General features: G+C 35.9%; 1 protein-coding gene across 1 annotated transcript in view; it reads right to left on the bottom strand.

The window, feature by feature from the left end:
• Positions 1-348: 348 nt before the first annotated feature.
• The window catches only part of LOC128652794 (cadherin-like protein 26), a 222,481-nt gene continuing 200,992 nt past the window's right edge, over positions 349-21,837 (bottom strand). Inside the window, exon 20 of the mRNA XM_053705767.1 lies at positions 349-9,899. Within this exon, the coding sequence (XP_053561742.1) occupies positions 9,657-9,899 (243 nt within the window). The 3' untranslated portion in view covers positions 349-9,656. The remainder of the gene's footprint in view (positions 9,900-21,837) is intronic.

The following is a 21,837-nucleotide window of genomic DNA, read 5'->3' as shown; positions in this document are numbered from 1 at the left end:
GACATTTGATAACTAGCAAAAGTAGTCAGATAGTGCCGAATTTGCATTCGGAACATCTGTAATGATGTAAGCATCGATTTGTGTCGGACTGAGACCGGTGGATCGTATGTTACGTCACAAAATTCTACTTTTGCCGGTCTGTAGCCTTTGATAACTAAGGCGAATCAAGCTCGCCATAATTACGCTGCAGAAATCCAGCGTATTTGCGGTTGACAGCTTGATAAATAGGCCCCATAGTGTCCTTTTTATAGAAGAAATAAAGTAATATTTTACACGTTTTTGTTCTTAGCCAAATGGTCATTTTAAGTTTAAAAAAACATAATAATAAATGTACATTAAACTCAAAAATTATTTTCCCACAAAATGTTTAATTATGCATAGAAAAGAACTTTCCAATATACATTCATTATGTATTTTGTTATTTTTTTCCTGTAATTTAAAATTGTGGGGGGTTTTAACTGCCCCATTGAGCCTGTGATGTGTACTTCAGAACCCGTATTCTGTAACAGGTTACACAGTGATTGCTTGATAAATATACTCCAGTGTCAAATTAAGACTCTTTCATCACATTTAACTCTACTACTCTCAGAGAGGCTGGAATGTATCCTGCAGATTTCAGGTGAATTTTGCAGCAACATTATATGCAGCGATGGCTTCATCAATGCAGGAGCAAATTTATATCTGTCCCTATCAGCAAGGCAATAAAATAACAATACTCAAAAAGTTTACCAAAGATCACGTCCTTAGACTGCAAAACAATTTGTTTCGAACTGTTGATATATAAGGTTTAATTTATCAAAGTTTCAACTGTGAATACACTGCAATTCCACGTCAAATGAAGCACAAAATTGATACGCCAAAGTTAACAATCAGTCAACATAGTAAAATGCAGGCCTATTTGCTGTAACATATGTTACAGCGAGATTAGTTTGATGCAAATAGATACTCACAATATTTGAGAGTATTACTGGTAATCTGCCTTTACATACGATACGACTCTATTAAACCAAATTAAAATTTAAAAAAACATTCAACTGGTACGTTCATGTCTTGATTGACACAGCAAACCTGATTTTCAATCCTCCACTTTTGGCATGCAAATCCCATAGGAATAAAAGGGATGTTATTAGTCTAGTATAAAAGGGTGTGTCTAAAAACACGGAAAGGTTGAGTTATATGCTGTTTGTCCTCTCATACAATCATTAACAATGAACATGACTAATATCTTTATATTTTCAATACTCATTTAAGAAAAATAATTAAAAAATATATATATATATATATATATATATATATATATATATATTGTTTTTATGCTGCCACACATCACCATTAATTTGTATAGGGTGATGTCGGAGTTAGTGCTGTTAGTGTATTTTTGAGAATGTTTTTTATTTCATGTCAGTTATTTTTTGTCAGTAGATGAGAGCAGAGCCACATTGTTTGGTGGTTGGCGCGAAACTGAATTCTTTTAAAAGTGTGTAACATGATACAATGTAACTAGCATGATTAAGAGTGATTAAACTCGAAACGTCGCTGTTTTAATGTCTGTACCTTAACAGATAATAAAGTAATTTAAGAAGGACAGTGCTGTGGACATTTTGTATGTTATCACCATTAATTTGAGCCTGCTTGCTACTTAGATTTTTCTCTTTTCCATATATATATATATATATATATATATATATATATATATATATATATATATATATATATATATATTAAAGTAAATGTATTGTTTATTGTTTGCACTTGTATAAAAATAAGTATTTCAAGGAGGACATAATTTAACCAACTAAGGGCTAGATTATGAGTGGATCGCAAAATTGCACTTTCAGGAGCACGATATTTGCTCTCCACTCAGTAATACCAGCACACGCAAATATGTGCTGGTATTACAAGTCAAGCGTAATGCGAACGCAAACCTTGCGTTCGCATTGCCTGGAAGCTTTGCACTCACGAGAGCGCGCTTCCATTGGCTACAATGGGAGCACTGTTCTCATGCTGTAAGAAGCGGCAAAGAACCTAGCACAGTGTAGTGGGTAAGTTGCTCAGTGTTGGGCAGCAAATTAAAATATATATGTATATGAATATATACATATATATATATATATATATATATATATATATGTTTTTATATGTATGTACACATATTAACACATAAATATATATATGTATATAAGCATATACTGTACATATATATTTACAGTGAACACGCAGCCTTTATAGACTTCAATGTAAAGGCACTTTTCAGTGCCACCCCCCGTTCCCTCACTTTAACCCCTTATAACTGCTTTGTGCAGTTATCTTCATTAAATATAGAGATGCTCATATTTTTTTATTTTAAGAAAGGAACTGTCCACTTTATTTTGAGGGCATTTGGGGCATATTTTTTTTTCTGACCTCTGGTTAATTGCGATAAGAACAAAGTGCTCCCGCGAGCTTATGAGAGCGTTAACCATACACTTTTAATGGCTGGTTATTTAATGTGTGCACGTAAACTGACATATTTGCCTCTTTATGGGGCGCACATTAAAATACTGCTCCACTTGTAATCTAGCCTTAAATATTGCATTAAATAACTGTTCTTATTCATGGACAAGAAAGAAATGTTGTAAGTAATAACTGTATGAAAACACAAGTCACAGGATGGACATGTGATGAGGATCATACACAACTCTGGGTAGATTACTCTTGATAAATAGTGAAATTGATGCTTCATATTTATCAACAGTACAATGCTTTTCGCGTCATACTTGACGCTTGTGTTTGACAGTTTTTTTTTATAAATAAGGACATCAAATGGAGATTCGCATCAGCGATGTACAGCAAGCGTATTTAACTCAGCAAATGCGGTCAGGTTGATGCATTGATAAATTGACCCCCATACTGTTTACATATATTAAAAAAATACGTTAAAGGGACATGATACCCAAATGTTGAAGCACATGAAAGTGATGCGGCATAGCTGTAAAAAGCTAGGGGTTAATAATAATATGCAGGGTTCAGCGATAGCGGGGGTGGCAGATTAGGGGTTAATAAGTGTAAGGTTAGGGGTTTTTAGACTCAGGGTTCATGTTAGGGTATTAGGTGCAGACTTAGGAAGTGTTTCCCCATAGGAAACAATGGGGCTGCATTAGGAGCTGAACGCTGCTTTTTGGAGGTATTAGGTTTTTTTGCAGCTCAAACTGCCCCATTGTTTCCTATAGGGGAATCGTGCACGAGCACGTTTTTCAAGCTGGCCGCTACCGTAAGCAACGCTGGTATTGAGAGTTGAAGTGGCGGTAAAATATGCTCTACGCTCCCTTTTTGGAGCCTAACGCATCCCTTCAGAGAACTCTAAATACCAGCGTTATGTAAAAGGTGCAGGGAAAAAAACACGCGTAGCTAACGCACCCCTTTGGCCGCAAAACTCTAAATCTAGCCGTTAGTGTTTGTTATTTTTTGTAACTTAGTTTTTTGTAACTAATTTTTAAGTGTAGAATTAAATAATTTGAGTAGGGTTATGTGTTTAAATATATAATATAGTTAATTTAATTTGTAGTTTAATGTAATTTTAGTATAAAAGTTAGGTTAGATAAATTATTAGTTTAATATAGTTTAATGTAATTTTATTATAATAGTTAGAATAGGTTAATTAATAGTTTAATATATTTTAATGTAATTGTAGTATAATAGGGTTGGTAATTAGTAGTTTAATATAGTTTAATTTAAATCTAAAGGTAAGTTTAAATTTATTATAAGATAGGGATGAGTTAATATTTCATATAAAGTTAGCGGGTTGTTAGGTTTAGGGGATAATAGTTTAATTTCGTATATGGCGATGTGGGGGGCTGGCGGTTTAGGGGTTAATACATTTATTTTGTTGCGGCGGGCTTCGGGAGCGGCGAGATAGGAGTTAATACTTTTATGTAGGTGGCAGTGGTGTCGGGCGGCAGATTAGTGGTGTTTAGACTCGGGGTTTATGTTAAGATGTTAGGTGTAAACATAACTTTTATTCTCCCATAGAAATCAATGGGATATCGGGCAGCAGCGAACATAAGCTTTCGCTGCTTTCAGACTCCCATTGATTCCTATGGCATCCGCCACCTCCAGGGCAGGGGATTGAAAACCAGGTATGCTGGGCTGGAATAGTGCCGAGCGTACCGGGTAGACATTTGATAACTAGCAAAAGTAGTCAGATAGTGCCGAATTTGCATTCGGAACATCTGTAATGATGTAAGCATCGATTTGTGTCGGACTGAGACCGGTGGATTGTATGTTACGTCACAAAATTCTACTTTTGCCGGTCTGTAGCCTTTGATAACTAAGGCGAATCAAGCTCGCCATAATTACGCTGCAGAAATCCAGCGTATTTGCGGTTGACAGCTTGATAAATAGGCCCCATAGTGTCCTTTTTATAGAAGAAATAAAGTAATATTTTACACGTTTTTGTTCTTAGCCAAATGGTCATTTTAAGTTTAAAAAAACATAATAATAAATGTACATTAAACTCAAAAATTATTTTCCCACAAAATGTTTAATTATGCATAGAAAAGAACTTTCCAATATACATTCATTATGTATTTTGTTATTTTTTTCCTGTAATTTAAAATTGTGGGGGGTTTTAACTGCCCCATTGAGCCTGTGATGTGTACTTCAGAACCCGTATTCTGTAACAGGTTACACAGTGATTGCTTGATAAATATACTCCAGTGTCAAATTAAGACTCTTTCATCACATTTAACTCTACTACTCTCAGAGAGGCTGGAATGTATCCTGCAGATTTCAGGTGAATTTTGCAGCAACATTATATGCAGCGATGGCTTCATCAATGCAGGAGCAAATTTATATCTGTCCCTATCAGCAAGGCAATAAAATAACAATACTCAAAAAGTTTACCAAAGATCACGTCCTTAGACTGCAAAACAATTTGTTTCGAACTGTTGATATATAAGGTTTAATTTATCAAAGTTTCAACTGTGAATACACTGCAATTCCACGTCAAATGAAGCACAAAATTGATACGCCAAAGTTAACAATCAGTCAACATAGTAAAATGCAGGCCTATTTGCTGTAACATATGTTACAGCGAGATTAGTTTGATGCAAATAGATACTCACAATATTTGAGAGTATTACTGGTAATCTGCCTTTACATACGATACGACTCTATTAAACCAAATTAAAATTTAAAAAAACATTCAACTGGTACGTTCATGTCTTGATTGACACAGCAAACCTGATTTTCAATCCTCCACTTTTGGCATGCAAATCCCATAGGAATAAAAGGGATGTTATTAGTCTAGTATAAAAGGGTGTGTCTAAAAACACGGAAAGGTTGAGTTATATGCTGTTTGTCCTCTCATACAATCATTAACAATGAACATGACTAATATCTTTATATTTGCAATACTCATTTAAGCAAAATAATTAAAATATATATATATATATATATATATATATATATATATATATATATATATATTGTTTTTATGCTGCCACACATCACCATTAATTTGTATAGGGTGATGTCGGAGTTAGTGCTGTTAGTGTATTTTTGAGAATGTTTTTTATTTCATGTCAGTTATTTTTTGTCAGTAGATGAGAGCAGAGCCACATTGTTTGGTGGTTGGCGCGAAACTGAATTCTTTTAAAAGTGTGTAACATGATACAATGTAACTAGCATGATTAAGAGTGATTAAACTCGAAACGTCGCTGTTTTAATGTCTGTACCTTAACAGATAATAAAGTAATTTAAGAAGGACAGTGCTGTGGACATTTTGTATGTTATCACCATTAATTTGAGCCTGCTTGCTACTTAGATTTTTCTCTTTTCCATATATATATATATATATATATATATATATATATATATATATATATTAAAGTAAATGTATTGTTTATTGTTTGCACTTGTATAAAAATAAGTATTTCAAGGAGGACATAATTTAACCAACTAAGGGCTAGATTATGAGTGGATCGCAAAATTGCACTTTCAGGAGCACGATATTTGCTCTCCACTCAGTAATACCAGCACACGCAAATATGTGCTGGTATTACAAGTCAAGCGTAATGCGAACGCAAACCTTGCGTTCGCATTGCCTGGAAGCTTTGCACTCACGAGAGCGCGCTTCCATTGGCTACAATGGGAGCACTGTTCTCATGCTGTAAGAAGCGGCAAAGAACCTAGCACAGTGTAGTGGGTAAGTTGCTCAGTGTTGGGCAGCAAATTAAAATATATATGTATATGAATATATACATATATATATATATATATATATATATATATATATATGTTTTTATATGTATGTACACATATTAACACATAAATATATATATGTATATAAGCATATACTGTACATATATATTTACAGTGAACACGCAGCCTTTATAGACTTCAATGTAAAGGCACTTTTCAGTGCCACCCCCCGTTCCCTCACTTTAACCCCTTATAACTGCTTTGTGCAGTTATCTTCATTAAATATAGAGATGCTCATATTTTTTTATTTTAAGAAAGGAACTGTCCACTTTATTTTGAGGGCATTTGGGGCATATTTTTTTTTCTGACCTCTGGTTAATTGCGATAAGCACAAAGTGCTCCCGCGAGCTTATGAGAGCGTTAACCATACACTTTTAATGGCTGGTTATTTAATGTGTGCACGTAAACTGACATATTTGCCTCTTTATGGGGCGCACATTAAAATACTGCTCCACTTGTAATCTAGCCTTAAATATTGCATTAAATAACTGTTCTTATTCATGGACAAGAAAGAAATGTTGTAAGTAATAACTGTATGAAAACACAAGTCACAGGATGGACATGTGATGAGGATCATACACAACTCTGGGTAGATTACTCTTGATAAATAGTGAAATTGATGCTTCATATTTATCAACAGTACAATGCTTTTCGCGTCATACTTGACGCTTGTGTTTGACAGTTTTTTTTTATAAATAAGGACATCAAATGGAGATTCGCATCAGCGATGTACAGCAAGCGTATTTAACTCAGCAAATGCGGTCAGGTTGATGCATTGATAAATTGACCCCCATACTGTTTACATATATTAAAAAAATACGTTAAAGGGACATGATACCCAAATGTTGAAGCACATGAAAGTGATGCGGCATAGCTGTAAAAAGCTGGCCAGAAAATATCACCTGAACATCTGTATGTAAAAAAGGAAGATATTTACCTCACATTTCCTAAGTATTTACACCGCACTGTAAAAAGACTTTAAGCAGCCTGTCCCAGGGCAAGCTAGGGAGTGTGGATCTGTCATGCGCAGGCACAGTCATGTTATTTTCCTATTCAGTTTAAGTAAATTATATGAAATCTCATGAGATCACAGAAAAGGCAAAGCAAAGCATAACCTCAGCACTGCTAAAGCTTATTGGCTTGTTTTTTTTCTTCAACTTGCACAGCACTTACTGGTAAACTGAATACATTGAGGTAAAATGTCTTTCCTTTTTACATAGAGATCCTCAGGTGATATTTTCTTGTCAGCTTTTTACAGTTATGCTGCATCTTTTTCAAGTTATTTAAAATATCAGTATTATGTCCCTTTAAAGGGACATGAAACCCAAATTTTTTCTTTCATGATGTAGAAAGAATATGCCATTTAAAACAACTTTCCAATTTACTACTATTATCTTATTTGCTTCATTGTCTTGATATCCTTTGTTTTAAAGCATATATCGAGATATGCTCAGTAGCTCCTGATTGGTGGCTGCACATATATGCCTCATGTGATTGGCTCACATATGTGCATGCTATTTCTTCAACAAATGATATCTAAAGAATGAAGCAAATTAAATAATAGAAGTAAATTGGAATGCTGTTTAAAATTATATTCTCTATCTGAATCATGAAAGAAAATGTTTGGGTTTCATGTCCCTTTAAAGTCCCTGTAAGTCTGCAACAGATTGAAAAAGCTGTTCAGTAACAATATTACACTAAGGTGATATATGTAGGAAAAAAATAAAAAAAGCAGCTTATACCATCATACCAAGATTATGTTCAATGTCAGTCCAATAAACCAAATTTAAAAAAAATCAATTTTAAAATGAATAGTTTTTTTAACTTTATAATTAAAATGTTTAGCCCCCCTTTACATCCATTCATGTTAATAAAATCTAAATATTTTGAGAAGAATTGCCACCTCAGCGATCCTTTAATTGAATTGATAGTTTTGAGTTATGAAGAACACATGTTCCTCCCGGCAAACCTTCAACATGTGTTACTCATAACATAGCTGAAGTGGAAACCCTAATTTTGACACTGTGGATATAATCAGTTTGTTCTGACCAGTTAGTCAAATCATGTAGTGTAAGTAGGCCTTCAGCTGTAATGGAATTATTCCAACAAATGGGATACGCCTCCAATAAACATAGAAACAATATCAGATATTGCTCCTAATTTGATCAATAATTTCATATGAATTTATTAGCAATAACATTGCATATATTTCTATAAATTGCTACAAATATTTTTCTAGAGTAGAAAGCACCCATAAGATTAATACATTTCAAAAAGCAATATTTACAAAGCTGAATTACATTTTTATAATGATCTTTTACCCTTCAACCTTATTCTTCTGTCATCCATATACAAAAACAGCATTTAAATATTTAGGGGCATATTTATCAAAGTGCGAGCGGACATGATACGATGTAGCGTATCATATCCGCTGCACATCGATAAATGCCGACATCATACTTTGTCAGCATTTATCATTGCACAAGCAGTTCACCAGATCTGCTTGTGCAAAACCGCCCCCTGCAGATTTGCGGCTAGTCTGCCGCTATCAGGGGGTGTCAATCAACCAGATCGTATTTGATCGAGTTGATTTCTGTCCACTACTTCCTAACTTCTATTTCCGGCCAGCTTGATAATTCGGCCCCTTAGGCTTTTGTTTAATACCCGTATCTATTGTGCATTTCCTGCTAATGCCCTTTGGCTTATAGATATTCCCTTTCAATACTCAGTGAGCATTATCAGGGAATACCTGTCAACAAACATTCACAGGAAGTACCTATAAACCAATGCATGTTAGCGGGAAGTACACAACTAATAAAGCTGTATTAGCTTCAATTTAAATTTGAAAAAGCTTTAACTCCACTTTTTATTGTCTTTCACATGGATGGCAGAAATTAGTTTAAGCACAGTGTCCCTTTAAATGCAGCATATATTCAGGTGTGTGCTAAATGACCATCTGAAATGAATACAAAACAAGCTAACCAAAGCCCATTTCTCCTGCTTGAATAAAAAGCAGGCAGGATGATTTTTACAATTAATTCAAAAGACTTGCAACAGTCAAACCTAATACCAATTTTTTTTTTATAAGTACATTCCTTCTCTTCCTTCCTTGGTATTGTAGGTGTGAAATTAATGTTAAAACATTGTTGTTGTTGTTTTAAGAATTGAAAATGAATTGTTTTCTAAAATAATATGAGCATATGAAGAGCAGAAGTGAATTTTTCAACTGTTCAACGTTACTGGAAGATCCGCTTATCCTGTCTTCGTGCTTCAGCTGACAGATGACGGTCAGCAGAATGAGATTGAACCAAATACTAATGGATACTTTATTTGTTCTTTATCCATTAATTATTCCATAGGCTGCATTCTTCAGCTAAGAAATGAACTGAGGCAACTCTCCAATTGGACGTGCCTGTTCAGTGTATGGAACTGGAGGTTGATGAAGGTGAGGTTTCAACATTCGGCTGCACCAGCATTCTCTCTGCACAGATGCTCTCAAGAATATTGAACTTCGAGCCAAGGTAATGCAAGCTATCCAACCTGAAGGTACTTCCTGCTATGGTAATCTCATCCAGGGATGATGCTTTAGAAAGTTCCCCTTCTTCTGCAAATATCTTTGGTTTGTACACGTCAAAATCATCCAAATAGGACCTAAGTTTCTGAACATGGAAAGGAGAAGAGGTATCAAAAGACATAATGTTAATAAATCAAACCAAACTGATTAATAAATACTAATAAATGCCCATATACTATATCCTTTATATTATGCCTTACCATTAATGTTAGATCTAGCGACATCCATATCAACATCATAACAGAATAGTCTGGATTTGTAAGTTATTTTTTTCTTCTTGACAGACCCCTTTTAAGCAATTGGGGTTTGGAAATTAGTACATCACAGGTTGAAGGGCCTGCATGTTTTATAGACCACTTTTAATAGTGTGTAGTGATGCTAATAGGTGATGTGTCTGCAATTAACCTGTTGTGCTGCATAATCATAAAGATATCTGTGTATCTCATTTTAAAGGATTTGAACAGGAGCATTGTTGATATCATAGGGATGTGTTTGAGGTTTATAAAGTCTTTTTAGCTATTGGAATCAATACATGAAACATTGCCTTGTAGATGTGTTCTTAAGTATCGAGAATTCAAATTGTTGTCAGAAAAACAGGACTAGCACGTGTTAAGTATAGGGCTATTATTCACAAAAACAATAATGAAAAAAGGTTTGCCAACATAGGCATGTACACATGGTCGTTGTAACGGGCAATCAGGCAGTTGGATTCAGTGGGACAGGGCTGCATCCAGGCTCCTAATTCACCAGCGCAGCTGGTGTTTTTATACAGGGGCTGACTGGGAAGGGGCCATGTGGCAATTTACTGCCCCACCACCACCAATACTGTTGGTGGTGGAATAGCAGCCAACATCTTTTTGCCTTTAGAAATATGGTGGAGGAATTTAAAAGATGGGCACCGCTAGATAACCATTTTTACTGATTACCATTTTTCAGTGGTGCAATGTAATTATTTTCCTAACCACGCTGTATTGGAGCTGTTCCTTAATCCACTCGTGCATAGCACTCGGTGAGACCATCTAACAACACTTCTACCATCTTATCTGCAGTTCCTTCCTGTCTGCTGTTTTCTGTGCTACACCACGTGGGAGTAAAAGAGCAGTGACAGAAGGCAAAGTCATCTTAGGTGAAGGAATCTGTCTGTGTTACTGGTGTCCAAGGGTCAGACATGGACTGGCTCAAGGGACAACATTACAGTTTTTACAATCTGCAGTTACTGTTTTCTGGATGCCGGCTGTCTATGGAGCAAAATTTTTGTTTATTGTGAATAATCTTAAACTTTTGTTTATTGTGAATAGCTGGTAGCAATTCATGTTAGTGAATTAACCCCCCCCCCCCCTCCACATATACACACACACAAACACACACACAACTCATTCCTGAGGGAATCTGAAATGAATCGCTAGGCTAACAACTAAAGTAATACAGGTTTACCACAATCACTGAGTGTAAAGTAATTGTTGGGTCAAACCTTAACCTCTACATCGCTGCACTAACACATTACCTATTTCCTATTTATTTTGCTTCCCTGAACAGGCTAATGTAACATGAAATTCAAATGAGCTTTAGTTTATAACTACTTATTTGATAGAGGTTGTGCCAAAAGATACAGGTGCATAGAAACAAAAGGCTAAATTACAAAAGGTGCACTGGTATTACAAGTTAAGCGCAATGAGAACACAGCCTCACGTTTACATTGCCTGGAAGCATTGTGTACACCAAAGCGCGCTTCCATAGGTTTCAATAGTAGCCTCGTTCTGATGCTGTCAGAGACGGCATCAGAACCTAAGCACAACGAAGAGGGTAAATTGTGCAGAGATTGCAGCATTTTAAAATATATATGTATGGGGGGGCGGAGCAAGCCTAGCAACTGAACAGACGCATATCACCTCAGCTCCATCGCAATGTTTTATTATTTTGTTTTCAGACTGTTCAACCCAGCTTAAACTGACATCATAGATCCATTTAACACCAAGGATCAAATTAGTATTACCTGAGATGCATTAAGATACTTGAAATCAGAGATTAATATCTGCCGAAGGGACCAATACACAGCTCCAGGCCGGCCATTTTGGTGACCACGAGGATATTAATTAATCCAAAGTACAAGGCTATAAATTGCTTTCAGTACAAGGCTAAAAGGCTGCCTAACATGGAGTTTACTACCGGCTTTCTAGAAGATCTGCTATGTCTCGTGGAGGACCACCATACTGCAACTAGCTACTAATAGCAATACCTAATAGGTTTGTGTCTGCCTATTGCAAGCTTATAACTCCTCCCCTAGACTCGAATAGATACTAATTTCAGCGTGGAGTAACATTGCTTCCTATCCTATGTTTGTTATCTCATCAATATATTAGTTAGCATACATACCGATACTACAGTCCCTACCACACTCTACCATATATATTTACCCTGCAGCCCGCCCTTAACTGTACTCTTAACTCTCATCAGCAGTGGCACGAGTAAGAGCGTCTCTTTGTAAATTTCGGTTGCTCACAACTGTCTCTATGTTTGAAAGGTTATGCTGGGTGTTTGCACACTCATTCCCTTAGCCCTAGGATGAAGAAGTTGGGACAACCCACATAAACCACAATCATCTTGAGGTCAATATATAGAATATTGAAAATATGGATCACTTCATACATTTCAATCACCTCCCCCCCCCCAAGTCCATAATAATGTACCCTCTATTTTAGAGGGGCTTAATACGCGGTTTGTCTCGTGTATACCGCAACCTAATTATCACATCCCTCACTTCCTAAGCTTTAATTCCCACATAACATTCAAGAGAAAAATTCTGTCTGACCATCCAGATCAGCAGGTCTGATCTTTATTGCTTCTCACCTGTATATATGATCCTATCACAGTGTATAGTAGCCCCTATCAAGGCACTAGATCAAACATACCACTCCCGATTTCATTTATCACTACAGGAAGCAAATGTTGAACTTAAATACCCTACTTCAAACTCTGCTTATCGATATAGGAAGTGAACATTATTCTATATTTTACATAGCATTATATATATTGGTTATACTCTAATTATCTCATCTACTTGATGAAAATTGCTATACGTTTAAATTCATGTAAATCTATCTTAAATATAAAAAGAGGTTTGTCATTGAGGTCCGTAAGTGGTCTCTCCAGATAACAATAGCCTCCTAAACTTGATATATTTTTGCTTGGGGCCCAAGAGTGGTCTCATATGTGAATTTGGAGGTAGGTCGAGTACTAGGCATCTCATACATGTATGTTTAAATTGCATATCATTAGTGTAATCCAATGTTATTCTGTACTACTGTTTCAAATTTATTGTATGCCTTTTTTCTAAAAACCTCAAATAAAAATTATTTAAAAAAAATAAATATATATATATATATATATGTATATGCTTATAAGCATATATATTTATGTGTTAATATGTGTATATACGCATATTAACACATAAATATATATGTATTTAAGCATATACATATATATTTAATGGGAACACACAACTCCCATAGACCACTATGTAAAGGCACTTTTCAGTGCCAGTTGTTTTCTAACACCTCACCAACTTTAAACCCCAAAAACTGGGCATTTGGGGCACTTTTAGAAAATTAGCCAGAGATCTAATCTCTGGTTAATTTTCTGTTTGTTGCATTAGGTGTGCAAAGTTTTACATTTATATTTAACTTTTTAATTTTAGCCTGCTTTTTAACTAATTCCCGATAGTTTGTTTTCTGTTTTTTTCCCCATCATCTTGTGTGTGTGTGTGTGTGTGTATGTGTTATTAGGGGAGTGATTAGTTTCACCTGTGTGGGCCTGCACTATACATTTAGCTCATTAACTCTGTGAGCCTTGTTCTGAGTTGCTTGCTGCATTAAGTATCGAGTTAGAGAACCAAGGGAGTTTTTAAATTGTTTGCTGCATTAGGTGTGCAAAGTTTTACATTTATATTTACATATCTTATGTTTCACATATCTTAAGTGAGCATTTATAAGTGAGCCATTAAGAATTAGACAAAATAATTATACAAGAATTAAAACAAGGATACTGTGTTTTTATGTGTTTCACTGTTTCCCTCTTTTGTAAAAATGTTTCATATTTTCATGTTCCTTTATGCTACCTCTTGTTTCTATAAAAACTACTCTATTCAATTACTCCGTCCCACTCACCACATGCACTATTTATTAGCCAACCTCTTTTACCCTGACCTCACTTTTGCACTCATGAACACATACCTAAACACTCTCCCCCCTCTCATTACTGCAAATCTGTATCTCATTGTATGTTACTCTCCATCTTGCTCATACTAGCTGCTAGTGGTATATCCCCTAATCCTGGTCCCCTACAACTTCCTAGTCTTGCACACCCATGAATGCCTTTCCATAGACTTAGAAAACACAACTCAGGTATGCTTACTCAAATTCCTCTTGAGTCTAAAGCCAACACCCCTTCACTTGTGCACTCTGGAACGCTTGCTCTGTTTGCAGCAAGCTCTTACTCCCTCAACCTTCTGGCTCTCACATAAACCTGGCTCTCTCCTTCAGACAGAGCATCCACTGCTGCATTGTAACATGGGGTCTCCAATTCAACCATACTCCTAGGTCTGGAAATAGATAAGGAGGTGCTGTAGGTATTTTACTTTCCTCTCGTTGCACCTTTCAACAAATACAAACAATCTCTTCCCTTACAGTTTCCTCATTCGAAACCCACATGATTCTCTCCCCTCTCCATACATGTTGCAGTTATATACTGCCCCCCCTTAGCTCGTCAACTCAATTTCTAGATAATTTTGTTGCCTGGCTACCTTATTTCCTCTCCTCAGACACCCCTGTCCTTATTCTTGGCTAATTAAGCCTCCCTGTTGACAATCCCACTGCCTCCTTTGCAAAACAACTTCTGCAACACACTTCCTCTTTTGGTCTGTCACAATGGACTGACTCTCCTACTCACAAAGATGGACATTCACTTTATCTGATTTTTATCTATCGATGCACTATCTCAAACTTTGCAAACTTCCCTTTTCCTCTTTCTGACCATCATCTCCTCACTTGCAACATCACATAATTTCCTAACACTCCCCCTCTATCTACCCCTCCCACCAAACTCCATAGAAGCATTAAGTCACTAGATCAGCAACAGCTCTTAAGCTCTCTCAAACCTTTGCCTAATCCATCTCCTCTTTTTCCTGCCCAGACCAATCTGCCACTACAATTCCACCCCTACATCGGTCCTTGACAATTTGTCCCCTCCTACCATAGCTCAGCAGTCACACACTCATCCTCGGCCCTAGCATACTCCTCTGACACTTATCTATGCAGATGATCCCATACTGCTGAGCGACACTGGAGAAAGTCTATGAGTTCAGCTGACTTTCTTCACTGCAAGTTCATCTTGAACTCTTACTATTCTGCCCTTATCCTTTTTAAGCAAGATACTTCTCTACTCTTGTCTCTATTCTTTTTCTGTCAGGTGAAGGGGTTCCTTTACCCTGAAACATCACTTTAATAAAACACTTGTTTTTAGAGTTGACTGAAGTCCAGCGAGTGCTCTATATGTGAATTGTACTTGGATTTTGAGATAGCACCCTTGTTGACCTTTTGGTGAGAGTGCAACCACAACACTCCATATATATATACACACAGTGTCTCCCAAAAGTGAGTACACCTCTCACATTTTTGTAAATATTTTATTATATCTTTTCATGTGACAACACTGAAGAAATTACACTTTGCTACAATGTAAACTAGTGAGTGTACAGCCTGTATAACAGTGTAAATTTGCTGTCCCCTCAAAAAATTTCAACACACAGCCATTAATGTCTAAACTGTTGGCAACAAAAGTGAGTACACCCCTAAGTGGAAATGTCCAAATTGGGCCCAAAGTGCCTATATTTTGTGTGGCCACCATTATTTTCCAGCACTGCCTTAACCCTTTTGGGCATGGAGTTCACCAGAGCTTCACAGTTTGCCTCTGGAGTCCTCTTCCACTCCTCCATGATGACATCACGGAGCTGGTGGATGTTAGAGACCTTGCGCTCCCCACCTTCCATTTGAGAATGCCCCACAGATGCTTAATAGGGTTTAGTTATGGAGACATGCTTTGGCCAGTCCATCACCTTTACCCTCAGCTTCGTTAGCAAAGCAGTGTTCGTCTTGTAGGTGTGATTGGGGTCGTTATCATGTTGGAATACTGCCCTGGGGCCCAGTCTCTGAAGGGAGGTGATCATGCTCTGCTTCAGTATGTCACAGTGAATGTTGGCATTCATGGTTCCCTCAATGAACTGTAGATCCCCAGTGCTGGTAGCACTAAGTGCTGGTAGCACTCATGCAGGCCCAGACCATGACACTCCCCCCAACATGCTTGACTGTAGGCAAGACAAACTTGTCTTTGTACTCCTCATCTGGTTGCCGCCACACACGATTGACTCCATCTGAACCAAATAAGTTTATCTTGGTTTCATCGGACCACTGGACATGGTTCCAGTAATCCATGTCCTTAGTCTGCTTGTGCAATCGTATAGCTAATAGGTATCTCCAGCGCCAAAATGGCTACCACTTGAAGCCCCTCCCAGGAAAAACCGAGATCTCCCAACCGGATCTCAAATTAGTAGTTATTATATGTGGCAGGGGGGGGGGGCGCTAAAAAAACTCCTAATGGAGGGTATAAAAGCTAAAAGTGGAATCCAGAGGATTAAAGGAGGGCAGATGGTGTAATTCAATGTTAACTTCTTGTAAATAATACTAAGAATATCCGATATAAAATGTTTAACAATATATACTTAAAAAGTACACAAGGATAGCATAAAATAATATCCACAGGTGTATAAAAATTCAGTACATATAGCGCTGATAGAATTAAAATAAAGAAATAACTAAGAAACCTTAAAGGTAATACCTATTTTAATTAACACAACTTGTAGTTAAACGAACATAGAATAATAAAAACTTCAAAATGAAAAATGACCAGATTTAGCAAATCGTCTAAAACAATAAATGTCCCAAATAAAAAGTCTTATAGAGTCCAGGTGGGTTCCGTGTGATCCAGTGTGCTGGGTGTCCTAATGTGTCCAATTGAGATTACTCCAAGTGGGGTTGATATGAAAAAATAGGAATAGAAAAAATAAATAAATAAAAAATTAAAAATAAAAATTAAAAATTAAAAATTAAAAATTGTGTAAAAGCTAAAAAAATGTGATAAAAAGGTGTTAAAATGTGTTAAAATGTGTAAAAATGTGTAAAAAATGTGTAAAAAATGTGTATGGAAAATATAAAAATATAAAAAAATATATAAAAAAATATAAAAAATTATAAAAATGTGAGACAAAATGTGTAGAAAAAATTGTTGTGTAGAAAAAATGTGTAAAAAAAGATGCGAATGGTGTGTGAAAGGTGTGTAAAAAAGTGCTGGCCAAAAAACAGGTGTACACCTGGTGTAGTGATTGAAAAAAATCTACTGGGCAAATCCACCCAGTGAAGTGAGTTACTAATAATCAAAGATGTATTTCCAAAAAGTTAGTGAAAAATCCCTTTATTTATTTATCCCAAGGATTGAAAAAGTCCTAGACCTTACATCCAATTATATATTGTATCCAAATAGTTGATCAAATGTAAGGCTCTTCTTATGGGGAATCCCAAGTGCAATCCGCAAACGAATTCACAGCCCTAAAACAAGATAAAAATATAGTGCAATATAGCTAAAACCAAGTAGATAGATAGGTATTAAGCTTACCAGTATAATCTGAGCCGTGATATCAGAAGTGTCTACGCGTTTCAGTCCTCTCCTGGGACCTTTCTCAAGACTGATATCGGCTTATTTTTTCACATACCTTAAATAGGGGTGACCAGCCAATGTTATTTGCTGGAATTTCGCGCCAAACATTTACATTTGGTGCCGTGCAATGTCGGGTATATCCCGGAAGTAGTAGAGGGTACTGCAGTAACATTGTTTGCTTCCACCTTCATAAACTTATCCTGGTTGGCAATACGTGAACGGAAGTGACCGGGTTTCGCATCGCAGCCTTTACCGTCACTTCCAGGTATTCGTCACACTAATGTCCCTTCAGAAAATTGTAAATTTCATGGCCGGAAGTTGCGTGATGCTATATGTCTTAGCTTCCGGACTTGCGTGGAACTATATACCCATTACGGTTACCATGGTTATTTTCAGTAGGCAGGTAAATAATATTGCAAACTGAAACCATTATACAGGGGTGAATAATAATACAATCTTGCTTTGCCTATATAGTGTATTTGAAGGTTGGATGACAAATCAAAAATGTAAATAATGGATACCATGGCTCAGATCTAAAATGTAAATCGAATCTTAATATAAATCCAATCTTAAAATAGCATCTGCCTAAATTTCAGCAAAATCGCCAATAAGCTGATACAAATTTAATAAATAAGCAATTTTTGCATATAAAATATAAATGGACAACAATATATATAGAAAAGAAAAAATATATAAAAGAAATATATATAATAACGAATAAAAACGTAAATGAAAAAACTTGCGTTGTAGTATGGAATGAGGATGGTGTGATAACAACCACCTGTTAAGATTATACAAATCGCCAAATAGCGATGCAGACAGATAGAGGATAATATATACTATCAGTAGATTCCACTCTTTGATCTGGAAGGCACTCACCTACCTACCCATTTGATATGCAGAGGTATCTAAAATATTATGAACACGACGTACTCATATAACGTCTGGTTCATTTTAGTCTATTTTAGATTATCATGGGAGTTTCTTATAATGAGTCTGGATTTCCTCTGGTAAACACACTGGTTTACATACCCTGCAGTTTTACTCTGTTCTTTTTTAAGGCTCATGTTTAGTGTATATTTTATATTTTTTATATTTTTTATGGATTTAGTAGGCACCCAAATTAGATTATTAGATTTTTAGAATTTTAGTTTTTTTAGATCTCTGTATATTAACCTTTTCAGGTATCCTAAGACTTCTTATTAGCATTCTTGATTTATTTAAGCATCGCTATTTGGCGATTTGTATAATCTTAACAGGTGGTTGTTATCACACCATCCTCATTCCATACTACAACGCAAGTTTTTTCATTTACGTTTTTATTCGTTATTATATATATTTCTTTTATATATTTTTTCTTTTCTATATATATTGTTGTCCATTTATATTTTATATGCAAAAATTGCTTATTTATTAAATTTGTATCAGCTTATTGGCGATTTTGCCGAAATTTAGGCAGATGCTATTTTAAGATTGGATTTATATTAAGATTCGATTTACATTTTAGATCTGAGCCATGGTATCCATTATTTACATTTTTGATTTGTCATCCAACCTTCAAATACACTATATAGGCAAAGCAAGATTGTATTATTATTCACCCCTGCATCAGATACCCTGTATACGGATGGTTTCAGTTTGCAATATTATTTACCTGCCTACTGAAAATAACCATGGTAACCGTAATGGGTATATAGTTCCACGCAAGTCCGGAAGCTAAGACATATAGCATCACGCAACTTCCGGCCATGAAATTGACAATTTTCTGAAGGGACATTAGCGTGGCGAATACCCGGAAGTGACGGTAAAGGCTGCGATGCGAAACCCGGTCACTTCCGTTCACGTATTGCCAACCAGGATAAGTTTATGAAGGTGGAAGCAAACAATGTTACTGCAGTACCCTCTACTACTTCCGGGATATACCCGACATTGCACGGCACCAAATGTAAATGTTTGGCGCGAAATTCCAGCAAATAACATTGGCTGGTCACCCCTATTTAAGGTATGTGAAAAAAATAAGCCGATATCAGTCTTGAGAAAGGTCCCAGGAGAGGACTGAAATGCGTAGACACTTCTGATATCACGGCTCAGATTATACTGGTAAGCTTAATACCTATCTATCTACTTGGTTTTAGCTATATTGCACTATATTTTTATCTTGTTTTAGGGCTGTGAATTCGTTTGCGGATTGCACTTGGGATTCCCCATAAGAAGAGCCTTACATTTGATCAACTATTTGGATACAATATATAATTGGATATAAGGTCTAGGACTTTTTCAATCCTTGGGATAAATAAATAAAGGGATTTTTCACTAACTTTTTGGAAATACATCTTTGATTATTAGTAACTCACTACACTGGGTGGATTTGCCCAGTAGATTTTTTTCAATCACTACACCAGGTGTACACCTGTTTTTTGGCCAGCACTTTTTTACACACCTTTCACACACCATTCACATCTTTTTATACACATTTTTTCTACACAACAATTTTTTCTACACATTTTGTCTCACATTTTTATAATTTTTTATATTTTTTTATATATTTTTTTATATTTTTATATTTTCCATACACTTTTTTACACATTTTTTACACATTTTTAACACATTTTTAACACCTTTTTATCACATTTTTTTAGCTTTTACACAATTTTTAATTTTTAATTTTTATTTTTAATTTTTTATTTATTTATTTTTTCTATTCCTATTTTTTCATATCAACCCCACTTGGAGTAATCTCAATTGGACACATTAGGACACCCAGCACACTGGATCACACGGAACCCACCTGGACTCTATAAGACTTTTTATTTGGGACATTTATTGTTTTAGACAATTTGCTAAATCTGGTCATTTTTCATTTTGAAGTTTTTATTATTCTATGTTCATTTAACTACAAGTTGTGTTAATTAAAATAGGTATTACCTTTAAGGTTTCTTAGTTATTTCTTTCTTTTAATTCTATCAGCGCTATATGTACTGAATTTTTATACACCTGTGGATATTATTTTATGCTATCCTTGTGTACTTTTTAAGTATATATTGTTAAACATTTTATATTGGATATTCTTAGTATTATTTACAAGAAGTTAACATTGAATTACACCATCTGCCCTCCTTTAATCCTCTGGATTCCACTTTTAGCTTTTATACCCTCCATTAGGAGGTTTTTTAGCGCCCCCCCCGCCACATATAATAACTTAGTCTGCTTGTGCATCATCTTTAGAAGAGGCTTCCTTCTGGGACAACAGCTATGCAGACCAATTTGATGCAGTGTGCGGCGTATGGTCTGAGCACTGACAGGCTGACCCCCCACCCCTTCAACCTCTGCAGCAATGCTGGCAGCACTCATACGTCTATTTCCCAAAGACAACCTCTGGATATGATGCTGAGCATGTGCACTCTTTGGTCGACCATGGCGAGGCCTGTTCTGAGTGGAAACCACTGTATGGTCTTGCCCACCATGCTGCCGCTCAATTTTAGGGTCTTGGCAATCTTCTTATAGCCTAGGCCATCTTTATGTAGTGCAACAAAAAAAAATGTCACATCCTCAGAGAGTTCTTTGCATGAGGTGCCATGTTGAACTTACAGTGACCAGTATGAGAGAGTGTGAGAGCAATAACACCAAATTTAACACACCTGCTCCCATTCTTACCTGAGACCTTGTAACACTAACGAGTCACATGACACTGGGGATGGAAAATGGCTAATTGGGCCCAATTTTGACATTTTTTTACTTAGGGGTGAACTCACTTTTGTTGCCAATGGTTTAGACATTAATGGCTGTGTGTTGAGTTATTTTGAGGGGACAGCAAATTTACACTGTTATACAGGCTGTACACTCACTACTTTACATTGTAGCAAAGTGTCATTTCTTCAGTGTTGTCACATGAAAAGATATAAAAAGATATTTACAAAAATGTGAGGGGTGCACTCATATATGTGTGTTTGTCCTTTTGGGTGCACACCCTAATGCAATAGGCTTCGCTCCCCTATGTCTGCCGATAAAGGATAAAAAAAAAAGCTCACAAGCAAAAATTCACATACCGATAATAATGAAACCATTTTGTCACCGACCCACAACTAATGTATTTTCAATAAAAGAAAATTAGTTTTCTCTTTTGATCAGTTTAATGCTATTTAAATACATATCTAAATAAAAATTGTAAAAATAACATTAAAACATTTAACTATTCCATTTTATGCTCTAGTTACTGTAGATACTTATTATATTTGTAATATCAAACATTATTATAATAT

This window comes from Bombina bombina, chromosome 1, assembly GCF_027579735.1.
Source record: "Bombina bombina isolate aBomBom1 chromosome 1, aBomBom1.pri, whole genome shotgun sequence".
Taxonomy (NCBI): Eukaryota; Metazoa; Chordata; class Amphibia; order Anura; family Bombinatoridae; genus Bombina; species Bombina bombina.
This window is presented reverse-complemented; position numbering and strand designations above follow the sequence as displayed.